The sequence below is a fragment of the Exophiala aquamarina genome (genome assembly GCF_000709125.1).
Source record: "Exophiala aquamarina CBS 119918 chromosome Unknown aczIA-supercont1.2, whole genome shotgun sequence".
Lineage (NCBI taxonomy): Eukaryota > Fungi > Ascomycota > Eurotiomycetes > Chaetothyriales > Herpotrichiellaceae > Exophiala > Exophiala aquamarina.
The window spans coordinates 1,263,337-1,278,597 of NW_013550586.1; the positions used below are offsets into that span (position 1 = coordinate 1,263,337).

The window sequence follows — 15,261 nt, forward strand, 5'->3', positions numbered from 1 at the left end:
TCGGTGGAAAGCGAGGCATCAATCGTTGCTGTGAACGATTGCTCTTGGTGTTCAAACGTTGCCATTGTCGTGATATTCTCTTCACTGATTGCAACGTCGTCTATCCATGTCCGGCCATTTGCACGGCGCCTACGCTTGCAGGTAGTCGAGGAATCAAGTCTTTTGACCAAATAAATCATTCACACCGCCAGTATCAAAGGCTTCTCCCTTCAGTGTCAACCTCCCTCTTAACCATCAGTCCCACTACTTCGGAATGTGACACACACTTGACAATATTCATGCGTCAAATCCAACACATGCTGAGGGAGGTTAGTGGATTGCACGATGCTTCGAATCTTGACGGCGCCTTCCTCTTCAATCAGTTTCCGTATAGAGTAGAATAGTTCAGGTGAGAACTAAGTATTCGTCAGTCTTTGGATTGTCAGTTATCATTCCTTGTCTCTTACCTCAGAGTACCATCGATATTGCCATGTAATCAGCCGAATTAGACAAGCCAACGAGTTTCTAGTGTCTCCTTTCCGCTCGTGCATTCGAAGGATGCCTCGCATCGCCTTGGGGGAGAACCGGATATTCAGACACTGCTGGTAAGCCTCCAGAGCCTCATTTGTGTGATGCAACCGTTCAGCCAGGTCTCCAAGAATTTCCCATTCGGATGCCGATTTCTTATATTGCATCTGCTGCTGCCGGTATTGTCCCATCTCCGTGCGCCATATGGTGTATATTCGCAGATCCTCATACAGCACCATGAATAAGTTATCCAACCACCGCTCACACAGACGTTTATTTTGAAACTGCGGATATTGAGAGTGGGCAGCATCTGGGTCGTCACTCCCGGACTTGACCTCCTCTGCAGCAATTGTGGGAACTGGCTTCTCCATCGTTCGATCGGCGCTGAGTTGGGCATTTTCATCGGTACCACCGTTGAGATTGGACGACACGGATGATCCTCCTGCCACGGCGTTGTCATTTGTTGGAGAGCCATCGTCAGATCCATCTTCGTCAGAGGTGCTGTCGGTGGTCTTCTTTGGATCGCCGTTGGGGGTGCCGGACAGGGCTACAGTGCTGGCATTCTTGCTGGCAGAGACTTTCGGGGTCAGTGAATGCGCCCGTTCAGTGCGGTACTCTTCCTCCATGACAAATACAAGGCTGCGTGTCTTCAGCAGGGAGTCCCAACCAATGGAAGCAGCGATTCTCGTGAGGAGACTATACGCCTTTAGAAATGTGCCTTGATATGTTGCGGCCTGCAGCTTCCGCAGAGAAACATGAACGGAGTCATAAGGTTCACCATGCCGGGGCTGGCCTTCGTCAATCTCTTCCAAGGCGGTCTCCGGCAATATGGGAAGAAGTACTCGTGTAGGTTCAGGCATACGAGGCGAGTCCTTGTCTTGGTATGAAAACATAGGACAGGAGTTGAGGGTGAGAAGAGCGAGATCCCACTGCTCGAGATCAACGTAAATTTCAGCCAACCGGGCCCACGTGCTGAACTCACTAGGGGCAGCCGTGACACCTTGTTTCGCGAGTTCGAGGGCGGTCAAGCCCTCACCCTTTTGCTGGCAAAATGTTGCTTGTGCATCCAGGAGAGCGTAATCCATGGGGACGTCCTGGAGGGCATCGTGCAGTAGCCTTACAGCTTGAACTTCCTCGTCGCCCTCGAGCAGAACTCGAGCCAGCAACGAAGAGACTTCGACGTCCTTGGTCCGCAGCTTTTCAAAGAGATTGATGCCAGATGCGTAACGACCGGCGGTCTTGATGTATTTGAGTAGGCCAGACGTAAGGTGGTTGGAAACCAGATTTGGGATTTGAATTTCTGAATCTGACCCAAGTTGTCGGCCGTTGAAGAAGAGTTTCTCGGCGGCCTCGAAAAACCTGTGTTCCATCTCGGTATTTGTGATCGGATTGAACCTCCTGACACCAATAATCTTCTTGATCGTGTCTCCACTGCCGTCATCTGAATACGAATATGCGCGCAGGACGCCGCACAAAAATGTTTCCAGCCATAAGCCTTCGGTGGCCACTCTTCGGTCCCCTCTCTCGTCCACACAGTAGCTCTCCACGCTGCCGGGAATTTTGACTTCGACTCTCATGTCCAGATGGGAAAAGGCATTGTAGCAGCAGTACAACCCGGATACGACCTTGTGGGTCTTGTCAGAGGGATTGAATGTCAGGGTGTTGACGTAGGCAGCCAGACTGGCCGAGGAAGAGGCATCGATGCCCGTCACATGATGGTAGACGCCGGTCTGCTTCGAGCCAGCTTTTACACTCTGCTTGACCAAATGGACGAGATCAGGGGGGCCGAGTTCACGCAGGCCTGGCAGGCTTTCGGTTCGAGCGTCGACGGCGAGTCCGATGTCGTCATCCTCGATAATCCTACAGAGATATTGTCAGATCTAGAATTCAGGTGGCGTGACGAAGAACTGACTCTGGCACCGCAGGCGCAAGCATCGCAGTGCAGCCCTGAGGGCGTGCGCAAGATTATTATCAGGACAGACTGGCAGACTTCCAGTACTGCTGCGACGGCAGCAGGCGCCTTTTTCAGGAGAAGCAAATGCTGCGGAGTTCGAGATTCAGTTCTTGTCGCTTCCAATTAGGCAAGTGGTAGTTGTCTCGACTCAATGAGTATTCAGATATTGGTGAAATGCAACATGCTAGCAATAGCACCTGTCCTGCGTAGACCGTGTGCCAGTGGCATGTCGGAATCGGAATAATGTTGCTGCATGAAATCTGTCGCTCTGCCTTCCCTTCTGGGAAGTGCCCGGCATGTGCTGCGCGTCACGTCCAGGGCTTTCCAAACCACGCGTTTCACGGATCGTGACCAGTTGATGTGTCAGATATTGCCGCAATTAGCACCAGGTTTATCTCATCTCGCTTTGAATCATCACCAAATCATCAAACCATCACCGTTTCCACCAATATCTGGTCTTGAGTGTTCGATGATGGTTCCCCAGCACAAACCGTTTCTGGGCAACCACTCACGGCCATCGACACCATGTCCAGCTTTACGGCCTTGAATGTTGAGCTCGAAGACACCGTCGAGGAGGAGGTCGACGACACCAAAGAAATCCAACTCGAAGAAGCGTTCAAACTTTATCAAAATGCGCTCAAGCTCCACTCCCAGGGATCTGACTTTTTCCAAGAGGCCCGCGATGCCTACAAGGAACTGTTACAGTCCGACGTCTTCAAATATCCAGAAGTCGTATCTGACTTTGCTCATGACGAACTCGACGAAGAGGTATCAGCCAGCGCCGCCCATCATGACACCGGAGCTCTGGCTCTCCTTCCCAGCAATGCTACGGAGTCATCCGCCAGCTCCATCCCCCAACTTCTCTATCTCGCCTTCAAAAATCGAGGGCAATTTATCCTTGATGTTGCGCGCCATCAACTCTCCGACAAACACGGACCTCGAGTAGATCTTTGTCGATACTACGCCAAGGCCTGCACAGAGAGCATAGGCGACTTCGCCAAAGCCCTAGAAAGGGATGACACCGATCTCGATCTATGGAAGAAGTCCGCGCGCGTCGCCGAGGTGCTGTTGTCCACGCAAAGGATCACTCGTTTTTGCCTGGAGAGTGTCTTAGCCGGCGATGACGATGACACCTCACAGGCAATTGATCTTTCGGGCCTCGATGAGGCATTTGCAGCGGGAGAGCTGGAGGAGGTTGTCAATCTGTTGGAGGACGACCTCACCCGTCTTGGAAAACCCGAGAAACGACCTAGGAGTCAGCTGCTGATGGCACTGAGAAGGACCAACGATCCCTATCCATATCTTCCCAAGCGCACCAGTCGGCTCGAATATGTCGATGACCGTTACCGACCACTGAGTTTTGGCGGAGGCCAAGTCCGACTGAAAATCACATCAGGCGATCTCAACTCCTTGGGCGAAGTCATCAATCAGACGATCCAAGCAGTTCACGGCGGTGATGTATCTTTCAATGCTGCGACGAGCGTTCATGTTGAGCTGCCCGAAGGGTTGGTTGTGCATCAGGATAGGGATATGCCCGATTCTCGAGATATCAGCCCCTCACATGACCCCACAAGCGTCAGTCAGAATCTGCCCAGCAGTGTCTCAATAGCCCTAGTCAATGGCAATCAAGTTTACGAAAGCCCTTCCGGGGAGAAGGAGCCCCCGTCAGAGCGGAACGCGCAGCACCAGGATACCCGGAGCGAGAATGCAGAAAACACCATCGAAGTTGCCACGCAAGTCCTTTCCACTGCAGACGAATTACGGAATTCCGTACCACCTACCTCTTCTGGCGAGCCTGGTTCAAGAAAGCGATCCACCGCCGTGGCCGGTAATGAAGAGCCTGAAGGACGGACAAAGAGTAAACGACTGCGTGCGCGAGAATCCATGGCGGATCTTGCTGCACAAGAAGATGAAGCCACGCATGATGACCCTCAGTACTTCCTGGACCAGCTGGCATTTTTTGAGCAGACAGATCAGGCCATGTTTGACGTTGTCAATTCCATGCTGGCAAAGATAGACCTTCAATTTTACCTGTCGACAGAGGAGGCAAAGCAAGCCTTTTGGCAGAGTAGCACCAACGGGACACACCATAAGCTCGCCTCGGACACATCGCGAGAGGACTTGATACTCCTTGCGGATTTGAGGACTGCATTGTTGAACTGGACCGATGAGAAGGGGCATGCCATCATCTCCGGTCATGGCCATCATGACTTTGCCGAGAAGTCGACCGGAATGTCCCTTTTCCTCCAACATTCTAGGCCAACCCTGGCAAAAGGAATGCAACCTGCCACAAATGGAGACGACTCTGAATTAATCGCGGTGGCCGACTTGATCAATGCGCAACCAAGTAACATATACGACGCTACCTTGATTTGGTTATCATCCCTCTTGATCAGCAACAAGGACGATAGATCGTCCAAATCGCTATACCTTCGTCAACCTTGGTCCACGCAGCTGAGGCATACATTGAATAGCATGCTGTGCATCGCTCATGCACAGATATACGAAACATTACGCCAGTGCTATTTCGCCCTGGAGGGAGCTGACCGTGCTACCAGCAGTGATCATGTGGCTGATGTTCAAGCACTTTTCGGATTCGTTCAGTCTTGGTTTGAACTGCATCTCGATCACCACTCTGCCATCATGAGCCCAAGTAGTGATGTGCCGGAAAGCGCCAGATCATCCAGCGAAACTAAATTACTGCAGTCTGCCAGCCTGGCAAACGACGTGATGCATCTACATCTTGGCATGTCCGGCAGGCCCGAGCTGGACGATCCTTTGATCGTCCGCTTCATCTGGGCGTCTGCCATTTGTGCAACCCTCTCACAGGACGTTGACAAAGCTCATGTGCTGCTGTGTCTACAAGATCTCAAGGCCCTTTTGCAAAAGTCTAGTCTGGAAGTTATTCACCTCCCAAATAGCACTGCCATGCCAGTCATCTCAACATTGGCCATTGACCAGGAGGTATCACGCCTGAGCACCTTGGATTTCTTCACCAACGTGTTTGATACCGATAACAGCAATCCTGTGGCTGTAATCGAGAAGCTCGAGCCAATTCTAGAGCCTAGGTCAATTCTTGGTGTCGACGAAAGACCGGAATCAAGCCGAAGCGATCAACGTGTCCCCCAAATGGAGAGGTTGATCCAGTTCCTGGAAGCGGGGGACGCGTCCCTCAAGCTCTTCCTCTGGAGACGGCTTCAGAACGCTTACATCGCAATTTCATACACACCCAAGGTGATATCATGTCTTTTGCGAGCGATTGAGACCAGTGTTCATGAATTGTTCACCACAAGACATCTTGACTCAGAGTTCGATGCTCGCCAAACATCCATGTTAAAATGGCTACGTGATACCGATGAATTGATGGTCAGGCTGCTGCCCAAAGCCCTGAGCGACAATTCGGCCTTTGAGTGTGTCGATGATGCGCACCTTCGCTCTTCGCTGAAAGCTGTCACATCTCTTACAAGGATACTCCATGGCTTTGTCATATACGAAGACTCAGTTCGTGTCGGTCAAACAGCGCCTCCTCAGCTCAGGGGAGCTGCCTCTTCAAAGCTTTTTGAAAAAAGCAAAGATCGTCTCCGAGAGATGCTCGTTCGAACTTGCCTCGTTCAGTACCTTCTCCTGAAAGAGGCCACGGTACAGCATCCATCATCATTTGGGCGGGCGGCCGACGACCTGGCTGAATACCTGAGTACGGTCCACAATTGTATTGGCATTCGCCAATATTGCAAGTACGCGAACAAGGCGTTTGTCAAACTTGTCAAGGCCGAATTATGTACCCTCAGCACCCAGCAGGACTACACCACAGACATGACCCAAGTCTTCTTCGATCTCTATCAACTTCGGTTCACCAGTGGCGTCGGAGATACCAATCATGGCTGTCCTACTGAGAACTTGGATCGAAAGACGGCGTGGTCGCTGGTCCCTACGATTATGACTTATGCAGCCAAGTACAACATCAAGGACCTGGCAAAGGGTGAGCTTCGGACCACGATTGATAAAATTCAGAGTGCATTAGGAGCTGTCAAAAGCCTTCCACCTTTGATGTACAACAAGCGAATCATATCCAGTTACCTCAAGTCTCCGATCAAATCAGACGATCTCTATCGATGCATCCGCGGGCTGGGCGACCTCCCGACTCGCCATGCGGAGAGTGACACCGAGATTGCGGCCCGCAACGGATGGTATTTCCTGCTTGGGCACATGAGTCTTGCAAAGTACAAATCAATCAAGCGAGTTAGCCCAACGCCGACCGACGATCTAGACACTGCCGCATCGCTGTTCCGACAAGACCTTGACCACAACATCAATAAGTGGGAAACGTGGTACCGCCTGGCCCAGGTGTATGAGGCCAAAATTGAAGACGACCTGATCTGGAATTCCACCAAATTGAACGATTCACGAGGCGATATCGCTTTGCTCGAGCGCCAGGCTATTCATAGCTATGTCATGGCGACGGCAATCGCCATGCGCCTCCCAGAGACCGTGCCAGATGATGCTCTAAAGATTGAAAATATGCTGGCCGAGTTCGCGACACGTCTCTACGCTTCCTCTCGTCCTCCGCTGAATATGGAAGCGTTCAGGACGGACAAGCATATGCGCCATATGAGCAGCCGCATCGACATGACCATGTCGAAACAAGCTTATCACCCTCCCGTTGGTTCATACGCACTTTGGAAATTCGCCGCATATCTCTTGAGCCGCAAATTCAGCGAGAAACCCAAACATTGGACTACCCACTATACTCGTTGCAAGTGCCTATGGAAGATGTTTACCAGTCCGGAAAATCGGACACGACGCCGGCCTGTGACCGCAGAGGAAGTGGTAGAGGCCATTACCGAAGCCATTGAGGCACTGCCAAAGAAAGAAAAGTCGAATGAGCCGATTCTGGAGCCACATTTCAAACTCGTGTCCATCGTTCACAAGCTCGTCACACGACGCGCAATATCCTACACACAGGGCGAGGAGTATCTGCAAGCTACACGGTACGCCCAGGGCATCCATCTTTCCGAGTATGAGGACGGCGCTGGGCCTGAGTGGGTGCCTTACATGCTCGACATTTTGAAGAAGCTTGGAAACGCCGACAAGTCTAACTGGCACCACAGAATCATCGACCGCGCTGCCCATGTTATCTACGACGAATCACCCGGTATAGCCGGCGCCCTGGGTGCCAAACATCAGTTCACCCAACAAATATTTACCAAGACGATGACCATCCAGGTGTGGAAACCCGAGAACGAACGGCCGGGGCGACATTACGTCTACACTGGGCGCTACGTCGCGTTCTTCGTCCATGTATTGGAACAGTTGAACGACCGGATGAATCTGGATCAACTCGTCCGCAGGATCCGTCGCAAGACGACTGATTTTCTGGACCATACCAAAGTATGGGAGGCCGTCACGACTGTGTATGTGAGACTGTTGAGACGTCATGGAAAGATCCCTGACGGTCGTGAGAGAGCACTTTTCGACGGGATGAATCATGAGGAATTTACCAAAAAGTCAGAGAAAATGGAAGCCTGGGCACTGGATCCGGACACCACGTCAGTGTTCCTGGATATCATGCGCGACGGTATCGATCTCAAGAGACTCAATAATAGTTTGATGAAGGGCCCGCTCATCGACGATCTCATCGGCGATGCGTATGCGTGCCTCTACGAGGAATTTGTGGCGCAACTGCCACCAGAAGAGCAGCCCCCGGCGCAACCTGCCCCTTTCCCGCAAGGCACATTCATCAACATGACCGCAGACCTGGCTCCTAGTAATGATGGAGATACCGAGCGGGGCCGACTTAACACCGTCCTTCGAGCTCAGGGAGACGGTACTGCAGAGCTTCCACTAGCTTTGTCAGTATCGGCACCTATCGGGCTTGGTCTTCAGGGTTCATCCAAACCTCTCCCGGGCGGCTCTGGTCAGGCAATGCCAGAAGTACCTCGCGTGCCGGGCAAACCTGGTCGAACCAAGACGGTGACCAGGCGCGAAATCCAGCGAAAAGCTGAAGCCGCCATTGCCAAGCCACCGCCAATCAAGACACCCATTCTAAGCAAGCGTCCCAACATTGAAGTCGTCCTCCGAGACGATCAGGCCGACTCCTCGCCGATCAATCCGAAGGAAGGGGACGCGAAGGAACGAACCTATGACAGTCGGGCGAGCTCGCGCAGAGGCAGTATGCGCGACAGTGCCGACGGCGAGAATGATACGGGCAGTGAACTGAGCGATCTGGACGATCTGGACGATGAGAAGAAGCAACTCTTCTCGGAGCTGGAAAGGGCCAACGAGCGAGCCGAGGATGCTGATGGCGACGAAGGCGGGGATGATGGCGAGGATGATGGCGGGGATGATGGCGGAGACGAAGGTGCTGACGATGATGGCCAGAACGACTCCTTGGATGAACAGAATAACGACGACGAAGAAATGGAGGACCCCGAGGACGAGGCTGATGGTGAGGTTGATGGTGAGGGCGAGGGCGAGGGTGAAATGGAAATCCAAGACTCCCAGGAAAACCTGGCCGGGGATAGCCCCGAGGATGAGCAAGAGGAGTTCCACGAGGCGCGGGAGCAGAATGACTGAGCAGCATGATGGAAACTAAGCATACTGTCGATGTTTCTGCACATTCTCGTCCAACTAGAAGGACATCGAAGGATGGATCTGGATGAATGGGATGCTTGGCATGAGATCTAGGTTGGATTCCAACACTTTGGCGTTCGGAATATTGGATGGCATTAAAGCCCTTCATGTAACATTCCGATGTAATAACTGACCAGAATTCCGTCGCCGTCTTTGTTCGTATGTGCCCTTACTGTAGGTGCCCGGTGATGGCACGTGACGAGGCTGTTGGGCTGTGTCGTCACCTGATTTGGGTTTACTCCACGCTCATCCATCTCAAAAATCCCATGAGTCGACAACTTCTCCAAATCCAAGGCTGCGTAACACGCAGGGGCTTCACGAGGGTTTAATGCCTGTTCTGCGACACTGTCCTTTGCGAGGATTGTCGACAGGCAGGCTCGTGGCTTCTTATTCCCTCTGTTGCTCTCATCCTCTCCCTCCATTGCCGCCGTCAACGCCAGTCCGTACTCTAAGTGACTCCCCGCGCGTGAAGTTTCCACCACCCACCACACCCGTCGGCATGATCACGCCCGAGGAGCATAACTTAAATCAGACAACCGGCGCTCCATTGGAGGCAAATAACCAGGAGAATGACTACAGCTCCTATTCAACTGAAGACTTGATCTCGCGAATCACTCTCCTCGAGCGTCAACTGCAGGACTCGAGGAAAAGCCTCGCCGAACTAACAGCAAGGACTGCAAAAGGCGCCTCTCGCCGCTCCATATCACCAAGACCAATAACAGCCTCTCGTTCGAGTCCTCAGCCCCAGAGTCGCTCAACCTCTCCACGACGCCTGAAAGACTTCGACCCGAGCAAGTATTCTACACGGCATATCGCCTTGAAATTTGCCTATCTGGGCCAACGATACAACGGGTTCGAGCACGCGAACAACAATATCGTGCCCCGGCCGACCATAGAGGAGACTCTGTGGAAAGCTTTGCGCAAGACACGGTTGATCAGTCCCTTATTAGAGCCCGCGGCGGGTGGAGTGCGAGTTGATCAGAGCTACAATGTCATATGGGGCACCGAAGAAAGACTGAGGAGGTACACTGATGGAAAGGGTACGCCGGGGGACCAAGGTGGGAAGGTCAAGCTAGATGTCAACTGGGATGGGTGTCAATACTCTAAATGCGGCCGGACGGACCGTGGGGTGAGTGCGTTTGGGCAGGTCATTGGGATTCGTGTGAGAAGCAATCGGCCCCTGGAAGCATATCCAAACCATGACTCGAATGGAATCGATGGGCAGGATGTTGAGCATTCACAAGAAGAATATTCGAGCTCCCCTCCAGACGGCAACATGCTCTCCATCCCCGCCGATGATACCGATGCCCATGAACTCACTAAACCCTTCGATCCAGTCGCCGATGAACTCTCCTATGCCAACATCCTCAACTCGGTCTTGCCCCCTGACATTCGAATCTTGGCCTGGTGTCCCGATCCTCCACCTACCTTTGACGCCCGATTTTCGTGCCGCGAGCGTCGATATAAATACTTTTTCACCAATCCCGGCTTCTGCCCAACACCGGGCCCTAATGGACTGACTACGCACGACGGCATACCCACAAATCTGCGAGAAGGATGGCTTGATATCGACAAGATGAGAGAAGCTGCCAAAAAGCTGGAAGGCCTGCACGACTTTCGAAATTTATGTAAAATCGATCCCACTAAACAGATGCCGAACTGCCAGCGGCGGGTGACCTTTGCTGATGTGGTGGAATTTGAGAGTTTCGGCAAGGATTTCTCCCGTCTCCAGGATCTGAATCAGACCGGGTACCAAGGCCTGGTGCCATCGGTCCTGGGGACTGCTGCGGGCGACCTACTTTCTGAGCCAGGCCCAAAAGTCTATACGTTCTGCGTCCACGGCACCGCTTTTCTCTGGCACCAAGTCCGCTGCATGGCCGCAATTCTCTTCCTTGTCGGCCAAGGTCTCGAGGAGCCATCTATCGTCGATCAGCTATTGGATGTGGAAAACAACCCGCGCAGACCGGCGTACGAGATGGCTGACGATTCACCGCTGGTCCTCTGGGACTGCATCTTCCCCAAGGATGACGAGGTCATGCAAGACGGCATCGACTGGATCTACACGGGCGACGAGCGTACACTGCCCGCGCTGACGGGTAGGAACGACGGCAGATGCGGCGCAACGGGCGTCATCGACGAGCTCTGGCAACAGTGGCGGGAGGCCAAGATGAAAGAGGTTCTCGCCGGCAGCCTACTCGATCTGGCGATTGGACAGGGTGATGGGACTTCGTTCAAGAGGAGTGGACAGAGGGGGCCCCTGCCGAAGGGCCATACTCGCTCGACGAAGGTCTTCAATGGCGGTGACGGCGCGAGGCTTGTTGGGAAATATGTCCCCGTTATGCGAAAGCCGTTGCTGGATAGTCTCGAGGCGCAGAATCAGAAGTGGGCGAAGACGAAAGGGTGGAAAAAAGATGTCAGGAAAGCGCTGGTGGGACACAACCAGGCTCCAGTAGCGGGGAGTGATTGATGTTCCTTTCTCTCCACAAAGGAAAATATATTTATATGCATATATGATGATTGAATTCCAGCAAAGCTGTGATAAACCTCCCTGAATATGATGCCGTTGTCTTGTGAGTTCAATCGTACTGGTGATCAACTGGAAACAAGACCCAAAAATCTACTGCACTAATCGTAATCGTCTCCAAGTCCCAAATAAAAATATTGCGTGCCGAGGGAGCCCACTACACCACGAAGTCGAAGCCTCAACCTCACTCTCGAAACCACATATGTACAAACGAGAGTCACCGCAGCGCAGGAGCATATACGTTGTCGAACGTGAGCCGGATCCTGCGAAAGTATCCTAAATACTAATATGACCGCTCCTATCGATTAGTACGCGCTAGGTAATTTTTAGCGCTGGTACTATTTTATACAGGCTACATTTTGCTTCTTCCTCAAAGTACTCTTGATACTTTAACCAAGTCCTCTCACGATAGGGAGTCCCCATTTATCAGAAGGATTCAAGAGCATATCTACGTCCTCTTGCTAAATAGAGTGCTGCATGAGACTGGCAACATGCCCATTACGCGACACCTGGAGGTGCTACCAGCTGCTGAACTTCGATCATGTTCCCGTCTGGATCCTCAACGGTCAACAGCTGTGCAAATCCTACCAGTTCTTGTCCCTTAATCAGCAAGTCGCGCTCTGTTTGATTTTTGGTTGCATATTCGCCAGCACCAAGCGCATTCTCGACAGACGCAATCCCTTCGGCGCTCTGTCCGATGCGCTTAGAGATCTTCACTCCAAATTTTTCCATTCTCTCCTGAGCCTTCTCGAGGCTGGGCACAATAAGACCGATGTGACTGAAGGTATTTGGGCGCTGCGTAGTAGCTGTAAGGTTCTTGTCTTCGGAATTTGCAAAGTACTGAAACTCTAGAAGCCCTGCAGCATTATTTTTCTCTCGTAACAGTTCCTCGCCGGTTTGGTAGCCTGTGCCATTCTTCCCTCCATGGGCGTGGCCCATGTAGGTGACACTGTACGAGGGCGTTAATTGGGCTGTGAAAAGATGGCGCATTCCGAGAACATTGCCGTAAAACTCCATGCTAGCCGTAAGGTTGTGCACAATGAGAGAGAGATGGTTGAGATTGTAGCCAAGAGTCTCCTGGTCGGCAGGGCCATCTTTGCCAACTGTCAAAAAATCGGTGCTATCTTGACGGGGCTCGAGGGCACAAGCATAAGCACCTTGGATGCCCAGCAGGAGGCAACAAGTCAGGAAGCGAACGGCTACCATGGCAGCGACACAATGCGGTAAGGTGTCTTGATTCTTGAATTCTCAAGGGAAAAGGAATATGACTATGGGCTATTTGGAGGCTGGGCATCTGGACGGCCGATATGTGCCATTTTTATAGCTGATTCTGTGGCTTGAGCCTCATAATCGATGTCATCAAGCGGTGGAGCTTGATCCTGATCTTCGATTGAACTACCAGAAGCATACAGCTCGACCACCGCGACCAAGCATTGTATTCCTGATAAAGCTGGTAGGCTGAACAATCGACGTGGAGCTAACCAAATGAAGTTCTATATAGCGCTCTCCGCTGCCCCAGTAGCTTCGGAGATGATTCTCGATCGGGAGTCATTCCCTTCAATCACTACAGAATATGCCTGATGAGCGCAGTTAAGAGCCGCAATTGATGTCCACACCTGATAGCAACACATAACAGCCGCACCCAATAGCCGCACTTGGTAATATCCGCAGCTTATATCCGCATCGGTCTGGGAATGCACTCCTACTAACGATAAATGAGCGGGAAACGCGAACTTAGGGATTCCGAGAATGCCAAACAACAAAACTTGGGAACCTCGCGGGCCAAGTTGTGGGCCACTGTATGCATAGGACCTCGCTACTTTGCTCACCGTGCTCAATAACGCGTCAAGACTGGTCATGCCGAGCTCCGGACTGTACACACGATATTTAGCCGATTTCTGATATTTTATTTTAACCCTTAACGGACCACTGATCTTCGCCTTTTACGCGCTTTTCACCCGTTTCTAATAGCTCCTTGTACGTCTATGCAGATTGCCGACGGAGGAATCTTGATTTCAACCGATGGATTGTCGACGCCTAGGGCTACGACAGGGTGAGGCACGCTGACGAGGGACGGGCCTGGAGACTAGAGCTATATAGTTGCGAATTGTAGAGGGGAGCTGGCTCCTTGGTTTCCTCGGCCGATGAAGGGGCCACCTGTGGTCATGGAAAAATCGAGTTATAGTATTGAGGTCTTCTTCCCGCATTTTATTCTCCGGATCGGTTGGGTATGATGCCATCGATGAGACCTTACAACGCTGGTGGTTTGATATGTATATTCCTGATGCATAATTAAAATGGCTTAAGCAAAAGTCCCACATTCCGGCAGCAGTCTGCATGGGGAAAATGGATAGCAACGAGCTCTGCGGAGTCCCATGCATTGTACTCCCAAGGTTACAGATTCTCAGCTCTGTGCTTGGATTCGAATAACGGCACGGCTTCTACAACAACGCAATGATGATGACGTCCTGAAGAAAAGGCAGGACCCTGAAGTCAGCTCGGGCTCTGATCTTGCCATGGAAAACAGGATGAATGAAGCGTGGGTTTCCTGGTATTCTCAATGCATTGCATGAATAGTTGTATGGGATGAGATAGGTCTAGTCCAAGGAGATTCGGGCAGATGCAACCTGGATGGGCGGTTGAGCGTTCTTTTGGCCTGGCAAACCGAATAACTCAACAGCACATACACTGGCTGCCGGATTTGGGACTCTGATGATCCCTACATGTGTGTAGAAGTTTGTTATCCTTGGTTTTTCCTTCTCAATCGCACGACGCAGGATCTCGCTCAATTGGGTGGTTGTTAGTTGGACCGGTTGCCAACTTGTTGTGCAGTACGTATCGTGCGATATGTGCCCTCCACGTAATGAGACAGATGTCTCTCTCGTTCCACAACCTTAAACCAACTGGTAATATCGAGGTGCACTGGCCATAGGCTTCGCTGGCGAAGAAATCAATAGTTGCAGAAGGCGTTGCCATGGTAAGCTATCGGACGTGCTCAACGCTTGTGCTTCGGGCAAGATCTAGCGCTGGTCAGTTGAGTTAACCATGGCTTCGCGGAGCGCTTGGAACGAAGAGATATCGTCCCGTAATGTGACTCTGCAACTCGGACAGTACGAGTACAATATGTGGTCGCTCTGGACAAGTTCAGCTAGCATTGCAGGGCGCAAGTCTCACGATACCAGCGGTTCATAACATGATGCCATGCTGAGCGCTTCGGTGCGGACTACCCAGCGCTGTACTCCGCCCGCCAGACAACGATCATGCACACTGGCGGCTTGAGGAGGTGAGAGGTCGTCCCTTCGTGCAAACGGTCGTCCAACCGGCAAATGCGACGCAAGGCATTCCTGCAGAGCGCCTTTCTCGCCTGAGCAATCATCATGCATGCAGGATACCCGCATATTGATGAAACTTCCAGATCTGAAACACACGATCTGAGGAACTACCCCCTTTTTTTCGCCATGCGTGCGTAGGGCTCTCGGGCGGCAAGGGCGGTTGTCAGCAGCGGTCAACCAGCAGACTCGTGCATTCAAGCCAACCCTGACAGGGAGGAGGGCGGCCTCAGGCTTTGCATCCACAGCCAAGAAGAGGGGCAAAAACCTCGACACCTCTGCATTCAAAGTCCAGCCAGTCAGGGTTCATAGAAGCA

The 15,261-nt window shown here is 52.1% G+C and overlaps 4 protein-coding genes across 4 annotated transcripts; 2 read left to right on the forward strand and 2 right to left on the reverse strand.

The window, feature by feature from the left end:
- Positions 1-227: 227 nt before the first annotated feature.
- Positions 228-2,442, reverse strand: A1O9_02288 (uncharacterized protein; the record flags this gene model as incomplete). The annotated part of the gene is made up of 3 exons (XM_013407863.1): positions 228-395; positions 447-2,367; positions 2,420-2,442. The coding sequence occupies 3 exons, from the start codon at positions 2,440-2,442 to the stop codon at positions 228-230; spliced, it is 2,112 nt and encodes a 703-aa protein (XP_013263317.1).
- A 544-nt stretch (positions 2,443-2,986) lies between these two features.
- A1O9_02289 (uncharacterized protein) lies at positions 2,987-9,034 on the forward strand (the record flags this gene model as incomplete). Its single annotated transcript, XM_013407864.1, has 1 exon — positions 2,987-9,034. The coding sequence occupies one exon, from the start codon at positions 2,987-2,989 to the stop codon at positions 9,032-9,034; it is 6,048 nt and encodes a 2,015-aa protein (XP_013263318.1).
- Positions 9,035-9,590: 556 nt separating this feature from the next.
- Positions 9,591-11,558, forward strand: A1O9_02290 (uncharacterized protein; the record flags this gene model as incomplete). Its single annotated transcript, XM_013407865.1, has 1 exon — positions 9,591-11,558. The coding sequence occupies one exon, from the start codon at positions 9,591-9,593 to the stop codon at positions 11,556-11,558; it is 1,968 nt and encodes a 655-aa protein (XP_013263319.1).
- A 555-nt stretch (positions 11,559-12,113) lies between these two features.
- Positions 12,114-12,821, reverse strand: A1O9_02291 (uncharacterized protein; the record flags this gene model as incomplete). Its single annotated transcript, XM_013407866.1, has 1 exon — positions 12,114-12,821. The coding sequence occupies one exon, from the start codon at positions 12,819-12,821 to the stop codon at positions 12,114-12,116; it is 708 nt and encodes a 235-aa protein (XP_013263320.1).
- Positions 12,822-15,261: the final 2,440 nt, after the last annotated feature.